This window comes from Nanorana parkeri, unplaced genomic scaffold (assembly GCF_000935625.1).
Source record: "Nanorana parkeri isolate BGI_ZX_2015 unplaced genomic scaffold, ASM93562v1 scaffold178, whole genome shotgun sequence".
NCBI classification, from domain to species: domain Eukaryota; kingdom Metazoa; phylum Chordata; class Amphibia; order Anura; family Dicroglossidae; genus Nanorana; species Nanorana parkeri.
The window spans coordinates 648,407-656,952 of record NW_017306446.1 but is presented as its reverse complement, the minus strand read 5'-3'; the positions used below and the strand labels follow the sequence as shown (position 1 = coordinate 656,952).

Here is an 8,546-nt window from a genome sequence, read left to right as displayed (position 1 = left end):
ACATCATCTCAGGGGAGGAAAGTGCCTTTCCCTGAGATCTCGCAAGGTTTCCCATGCAATGCTCTGCTGGTGTAATCTTCCCAGGATGCAACACTTGGGCACATAATTACATCACTATTGCCCAAGAGGACCAGAAAGTGAGAAAAAAAAAAACAATAATTGTAAGTAAAAAAAAAATGTTTACTGAATGAATGGAAGATGATTTTGTATCAGAATGTCAACATCATGGTGACTTGAACAGGGTTTGTGGGAGGAATTTTTTTTCCCCCTTGATGTAGACCTTTCCTAACGAATGGATAGCCAAGTACATGGCCTACGTTTTGCTCGTGGTTTCTGACCGTGATGAGTTTAGTTGTGAGCGGTGGTGACTGGAGTCCTCCTTTAAAAGTAACATCACCTTGTGTCATTGCAGAGTTATAAATGGGGTTTGTATTTGCACTTTGGAGCCTCTCGCAGACTTCCCCCCTGGTCTTGGGGGGATTTTAAAAGCCAATGTTTGCTGAAATCCAGTTATTGCGCTCGTGCCTCTCAGGCATTTAATCCTTCTCATGGAAATCCATCCTCATGAATATGTTAGGAGAACAGTAGAGGAAAACCTTAATTAATACTGCGCTGAGCCGTGCTTGGTGTAAGTTCTACAAGTCGCTGAGCTAATTGGCCTATGACTGTGTCTACAGCTTCATGTCAGCCAGGTATGTATCGGATGCCGTGCGTATGATGGAGCGCAGGACGGTATCGCACATTCCACCGTGCAGAGCCTTTGCTTCGTTTGAGTGTAACATTAGGCCAGAGATATGTAAGGGTGTCTAGGTACAAATGGAATGCTCATTGGCCCAACAAGTGCTGGTTTTTCGGTATTAAGAACGAGTACCAATATTTTTTTTTTTCCGGTACTCGATACCCATACAGGAAGTCCCATTAGGAAGCCAGGAGGCATGTAATGGCTCGCTGCCGGGAAGCCGTCTCTATGCACCCTCGTCACCAGGTGTCGAGAAGCATGGAGCCGGATTTCTGGCCAATCAGGAGGCCGGGGGACGGGTAATGACTCGCTGCCCGGCTTCATGATACCGGAAGTTCCGGTATCGGGATAGGCATCGGGAGCATTTGGCCGAGTACAAATACTCGCCCAAATACTCTGTATCTGCACTGATACTAGTATCGGTGCATCCCTATTTTCTGCCTTTTCCAACTCTTGACAGCTCTCTGGATTTCTGTTGGGATTGTCAGATTTGGTAACTATAACAAAACTCTTTCAATGGCATATGCAATAGACCAAAAGAGAGCAAATATTCAAAGTTTACATACACTTTAATAGCCATAGTTAAAGCTTTTTTTCTCTCTTCTTTTAGGCCCAGGTGTCCATCAGGCATGATGTTTGGCCATGTGGCTTTGATGAAGATGTGGACTAAGATCTACTGATATGGCCATTGATGGCATCTGTCGGGACTCAGGGGAATGATGCAGAATTTCGAAGTGATTGTATTCCTAAGCTGACACGCTGCCATCTAAAGAAACCCAAACCACCCAAAAGTAGCGTGGTTACACAAGTCTTGCCTATCTGGAAACTGGAGAAGAAGAATGCTAATGTTGGCTACAACAGTCAACCGGTTCAATGTATGGTTCCCCATGCCTATTGTTTTTCTGAACCAAGTAAGAAGGCACTGTCTATACCACCGTCTCCTCCTCTGACCCCACCAAAATACCAGTTTGAAAATCTCAAGAGAACTTTGGTTTTCCAAAGGCCGCTGATTTACCAGAGACCTTACACAAGAACTGAATCTCCATCTATAAAGACAAAAGCAGAAGTTCAGAGGTCGTACTCGTCTTCGTACTTCTGTCCTCCGGTCAGGCCTTCTCTTAAGTCTATCAGATCTGCTGGGGCCATGACCTCCTCATTAATAGATAAGTTCCCCCTGCCCAGTGCAGCAGGGGAACCCACTGAGGTTGGTATCGGAAGACCTTCCAGTGTATCGGCAAAAATGTCTTCAGATGCTTCCAGGCCGCCCCTAATAACGAACTCTTTCCTACGTCCTACCAGTTCTAAAGTGCCTTTGCCTCCACAGTGGGACAGTAGAAAGAACAAAACTTCTCCAAATGTTGGAGCCAAGTCTGCTTCCTGGCATAATGGCGAGAAAGTAGACTTTGTGTTGCCTAACGGCGGGGTTCCAACGTTCACTCACAATAGTATTATCACAGGGAATGTTTCCCCCGGTATTCAGGGGGCAGCCAAAACGGAGGATGCTACGTGTCCAATACATAACATAACCAATGTTCCTTACAGAGGGGTCCAGCTCACAGAGGCTGTAAGACGGTTAGCTGGAAGGCATCTTGACAATTCTAAACCAGTTTACCAAAAGGAAGAGGCATTTATTAGCGGTGATAAAAAATCTCCACTCGCCTTCCATCCTGGCCTTCCAAATAACACTGCACCTTGCAACCCGACATCTGATGGTCATTGCCTTAATGACGACAATGGTAATCTTTGCAGTGCCAACGTCTGTGCCAAGCTAATCAACAACAATCTGAAAGCTGCAGAACGGGACTTTAATAATCTTGGTACCCTTAGTCAATCTACTGAGGCCTCTATTATAACAAGTGAACCCCAACTTCCTGTTACTGGGGAAACAGCACAGCGAGAGAACATAACTGTGATGGCCTCTCAAATATCCACCATTCATCTTAATAGGACTTGTGTGAAAGAGTCTGTTGACCAACCAAATTCTGCGGCAAGTGACCAAGAGTAAGTTGTACCGTATTTTATTTTCACCGGTTTGGGTGTAAGCCTAATATAAGATTGCACTGTCTACCTTTCTATCTCCCTAAATATACTTTGAACCACCAAACCGCCACTAAGGAGGACATTTATAAAGCAGAAGTATGGCCTTACCGGGACCATGCTGCAAAAAGCATATTAGGCACGAGGATGTGTTTTATGAATGTGATCCACTGGCTTTGGGACTCCAAAGGCTCCACATTGCGGCTTGAATTTATAAATGGGTTTTAAAATGCAGAGTGCTGTGTTGACCAACATTTCCCTATATAGCTAGCGATATCCGCCATCTGTTATAAATAGGGCCCTAAGTATATTATGACTCATGACAATGAATTGCAATGCCAAGTGTAGTTCCCTGACATCTGTAATATTATGCAAGTTTTGTCTCATTTCCCATTTTGCATTTACAGGAAATATATTTGTGTGGGTTAAAGGAGAACTATGAGATGAGTGATTTTCACTCACCTCATAGTTCTAGCCGACCTGTGACAATGAGACTGTCACAGGTCGGCTCAGTAGATCGGGAGGTGAGCGAGCGCATACCGGGTTTGCTCACCTCTTGATCCTGTCACTGCTCTCTGCCGTGACGGGAGGGGCTGGATTCCCCCCTCCCCACTCCGATCTGCCAGCGCTAACTGGCGGAACGGAAGGGGGCGGGTACAGCTGGCTCTGCCTCTAGATAGGCAGAGCCAGCTGTCACTCACGCAGCTGGGCGGATCTCGACGTCGCTGTCGGGATCCGCTGCGGCGTCTCAGTATACCGCGAGCTGTAGCTCACGGTATACTGAGCTTAGGGTAACGGGAGGACGCTAGTTTGTGTCCTCCCGTTACCCTAAGGAGAACTATGGGGAAAAGCCCTGACCCCATAGTTCTCCTTTTTAAAGCTGAACACTGGGCAGATATGAAAGATAATGCAGATCTGTGTTCATTTTTTAAATTGGTAGAAGTACCTCAATTTGACCTGCTTTCGTTCTTTTGCAATCCTCTGTGCAGCAGAGCTTAGACAGGGAAAGCGAGGAGCAGCACATGGAGACAGTCAGTTGTGCTATAGTGATCACGTGTTAACTAGGAGCGTGCCGATCGGTAGAAAGAGCAGGTCTCCTGACTTGCAAAGACAAGGATGTGCTTTGTGGCAGAACTGTGTAAATCTCACTACAGGATGACAGTTAAAATAGCTTTTATATATATATTTCATCTGTACACTTAGCTGTTTGGAGTTCAGCTTTTATTTTGCTTCTTGCACCTCTCACATGCGTTTTGTCATTCTTTTATTCTGAGCTTTGATTTGAATTGCAGCCTTCTGGTGCCAAACTGTGAACCTTACTGTGCCGAAGATGAGCTTCCTGAAGGTCTAGATGACAGCCAAGATGAAGAAGAGGATGAGGAAGGTCGGTATATGTTGATGAGATTCTACTCTATCCTAAAGCTGGCTGTACGCTGTTCTATTTATTACAACCCGAGGGGCTAAACACCAAACACAGAACAGATTTCTCCATCAGTGCTATGAGCATTGATGGAGGAATCCCCGCCATTTCCTTTATATTCTGACAGCTCTTCGGCTCCCGACTCTGTTTGCTCAATTGAGGGATGCCGGCCATTTTCTCTGGGGGGGTCCTGTTTGCTCATATTGTCTTTTTGTTTCAGATCCTGATGACTCTTCTGTTATCTCCTCCGCTACAACGATGCCAGGCTCACTCAGGTATAATGTTTTATCATTTGTCACTGTGCTTGTACTGTGTATCTAAATCCTGAAACACAAATGGAATCTTTTGCAGCTTAAAAGTGTTTGTAAACTATTCTTGTGAAAATGTGTTCCTCACCATAATGTCTTCACAGCAGTTGCACTCCTTTAAAATGACACTAAACTCAGGAGTTAAATCTTAAAAATACACACAAGTACCTTTTACTATGAACAACAATGTATCTTGTTTGTGTATCACTCGGCTGTAGAGCCTCCAATCATCTCTGAATTGGCGCTGACACTGTCCTCCTTTCTGGAGGGGGGCTACTTTTGTTCCCCATGGTCCCTGTGTGTGTTTGTAAAGTAGTCACCGCTCCAAGCTTGCTCCCGGGATGGACTACAATCTCATGTTTAGTTTACTAATTTGTATTGAGATTGTAGTCCATCCCGGGAGCGAGCTTGGAGCGGTGACTACTTTACAACACACACACAGGGACCATGGGGAATAAAAGTAGCCCCCTCCAGAAAGGACAGTGTCGGCACCAATTCAGAGATGATTGGAGGATCTACAGCCGAGTGATACACAAATAAGATACATTGCTGTTAATAGTTGAGGTACCTGAGTGCATTTTTAAAGCTTAACTCCCGAGTTCAGTGTCACTTTAAAACCTCACTGTTGCTCATACTTGGCATCCAACCTCTGTGCGGCTTTTACCTTCCTTTTTTGCTAGGTGACACCAGTTTCTAAGCATGCACATTGTTGTCACTAGGCATTACACGTTCCTACCACAAGCCAACCTTATAGTGCACGCTAGATCAAAGCTTCTCCCGCTTATAGTATTGAACCATCAAACTTTTTTCAACAACGAATTCAGATCAAACAAATATACATTGCTCAGTATTCCTTTTTTTCCCCCACCTGGTGATCCTGCAGGTTTTACACACATCCTGTCCTAGGGTGACAACATTCACTCACTGTAGTGTATCTGTGGAATTACATGGGGGGTCAGGGGTCTGTAGTCCACAAAAGCTAACTTGGAACAGTATTTGTCAGTTCAGTTCAGTTCAGTGCACATTGAGATACACGAATGCTAGATTTCTAGCAGGTTGAACATGTTTTTTTTTTGTACTTGCAAAAAATTCCACCTTGTGATTGGGACAGTCGTGTTTTTTTGAAGGCTATGCATTTTAAGCCTTGTCTGAACTTATTTATTCCTTACAGTTTTGATGATATGGGGCTGGTCTCTTAAAACAATTTAAACGCAGGTCTTTATTTCTAGGCAGTGCACTGATCATATGGATCCAGCACCTGAAAATGGGGACTTTGTTCTGAAGCCCGCTCTGACCCCTTGTCTGTTCCCCAACATTCCTCCGACGCTTTACTTTGGCACTCGGGATGAGAAAGGTAAGATTGGCACATGTTGCTTTCACATTGAGATGCCCCACCACCACTGTATTGAGTTCATAATTCATGCAAAATGAATAGAAAACATTGCTCAATGGTACTTTTCTAGCAAAATTACACAATTTGGAACACATTTATCAACAAAAGTATGTTGGTATTTACTGATGGCTCCTTCACACCAGCCTTTGTTGAGCTGAGTTTGGCAGCGTTGCCCCACGCAAAGACCTGTCAAAAGGCTTTGCTTTGTATTGGTCCTATTCACTCCACCATGCTGCATTGGTGTGCATTGCAGTAAAATGATGCGGGCATAAATTTTACCTATGTGCTGTGTGTTGTTGTAACGCGCTTCAGTGCATAGTTGAATGAAGTGTAAATAAAGTTTTTAAAAAATTAGCACTTCAATGTGCTGTAACATCGCAGCTCTTGCCCACATCACACACCAGGGCAGGTTATGCGCACCATGACGCACACCCACTGGTGTGAACAGGGCCTGATGATCACAATGTGTATTTGATGCACACTATGTCTTCCTATGTTGTCCTAATGACTCCTTGCACTCTGACGTTTAATCTAGAAGCATTGACAGGATGTGAGCATCTGTTATATCCGTTCACTTTCAGGGTTCCACTAATGTCTGGTGGTGATGCAATACTTGGGCTGCAGTCTTCGGTTGTAGACTCAAGTCTTTAGATACCCTATTTAATCTCTTGTTTGGGCATGCGTTACACCTGTCTGGTTGCGTAAGGTTTCGGTCAAGTCTGCATTATAAAATTATCTCTAGAGAGATAAGTGTGTACGTTTTTATATAGACTTTATTATTGCCAGACCAAAACATTTTAAAATTATTCCATTTTTGTAGTTGACCAAGTATGAAATATATTTTTTCCTACAATGTATCTAAACCTAAAAACCAAAACCTAAAGTGGTACTATACTCCCCTATAGCAATGGGGTTTTCCACAACCTCCCTTTTGACGTTCCGACATTTTAGCCCTGTCTTCCAGGTTTGGGATTGGCTGTGCCTGGATAATGTAAATTTCACACATGGGTACCTCAATGATTGTACATAAAAGAATGAGAACAGGAAGGAAATCATTCTTGCAGAAGAGACACATGTCTCCTCTGCATCAAAAAATCCTGCCTGTTTCCACATTTTTACAGTGGAAACTCAGGAGTTAAATCCTAAAAATACATTCAAGTCCCTTAACTATGAACAACAATGTATCTACAGCCGAGTGATACACAAATAAGATACATTTCTGTTAATAGTTAAGGGACTTGGATGCTTTTTTAAGCTTTACCGTATCTCCTGAGTTTAGTGTCATTTTAATTCCTAGGTAAAGTTTAATTCTAATATATTGCAGGTTACCAATCCTTACGTGTGGTGGCTGCTTTTTGTTTTTCTTTTTTCTTTCAGGCTTTTATACTTTATTTTCACCTGGTGATCTGGCTAGTAGCAAACTTCCTGTACTAGGGTGACTACGCTCACCATATTGTATCGGGACCACAAAATGTTTAAACAAAAGTTATCAGATAACAGAAGTTTACTGTTGGGGGTTTGCATGCCCTTTAGGAAGTCACTATAATCCTGCTTATTGCTTTGTCTCTGTAGTGGAACTGCTGCCTTGGGCACAGAGGAAGCTGCTGAAATGGAAAATGAGCACGGTGACGCCAAATATAGTGAAACAAGCTGTGGCGCGATCCCACTTCCGTGTTACCAAAAGTGAGTACCTGTCTTGATATCTGTATTTATAAACTGGTGTCCATCAAAACCCATCAGTACCCATAGAAGAAATACTGGGGTATTTTTATCAGATCTGGAGCGGTTGCTCAAGTAACCAATCGGCTTCTCTCTTCAGCTTGTTCAGTTAAGCTTTGAAAAGGTTGTCATGCACAGCTGCGTGAGGTTTTGTCTGCTGTAGTTTTGATAAATTCCCCTCACCTTCCTGGAATTAGAAGTCTTATCCTAGACCTGTGGCTATTGCCATACTGATATCCGCCTTTATTTTGTGCTCAGTTCTTTATCATCTTTCTGTAGAGAGCCATGACTGGTTGGGTTGTTGGGGCCATCACATGAAGTCTATGGCCTTCAAGAGCATCCGGGAATACCAGAAGGTAATGTCCTTTTATAATGATGGTTAAACAAAGATACAAAAAAGATGTGTGGGGGTTGTAACCTTTATCAATCGGCTATTCACTTTTTCATTTTTTTGTGAAGCTGCAAAAGATCCTTGGGTTCTACTAAATGTGTAAACTAGCAATACTGGTAGGGGCAGCACATTTCTGTGCCTGCGAGTACCCATTTTCATCTTCTAATCAACTCTCGTGTTACTGGTAGTTACCTCGGGGCCAGGTTCACACCATTTTCTGGACCAGATCTGGATCATTGCTTTTTACCACGTTCCGTATCGGGTTTTATCGTTTTGTTTTAGATTAAATGGGTTTCCATGCGTTCCAGTCCAGAGAAAATGAGACGAGCAGTATTTTTGTTTTTTTTCTCTGGTCCGGAACGCACTGTGCTGGTGTGAACAGAGCCCAGAAATACTATAGGGATACATTGGGATATTTTTTGGTCCGGGAACAAACTGTTCTGGTCTGGGCATGATCCAGACATGGTGTGAACAAGACCTGAAGCCTAAGCTATACCTGGCACTGGACTTCACCACTTGAGTTAGTAAATGCTCCAGAA

General features: G+C 43.5%; 1 protein-coding gene across 1 annotated transcript in view; it reads left to right on the top strand.

Moving 5' to 3' along the window:
• Positions 1-1,354: 1,354 nt before the first annotated feature.
• The window catches only part of TTLL4 (tubulin tyrosine ligase like 4), a 34,840-nt gene continuing 27,648 nt past the window's right edge, over positions 1,355-8,546 (top strand). Inside the window, exons 1-6 of the mRNA XM_018554909.1 lie at positions 1,355-2,740; positions 4,069-4,160; positions 4,417-4,502; positions 5,720-5,858; positions 7,470-7,580; positions 7,896-7,972. Of these exons, the coding sequence (XP_018410411.1) occupies positions 1,431-2,740; positions 4,069-4,160; positions 4,417-4,502; positions 5,720-5,858; positions 7,470-7,580; positions 7,896-7,972 (1,815 nt within the window). The 5' untranslated portion in view covers positions 1,355-1,430. The remainder of the gene's footprint in view (positions 2,741-4,068; positions 4,161-4,416; positions 4,503-5,719; positions 5,859-7,469; positions 7,581-7,895; positions 7,973-8,546) is intronic.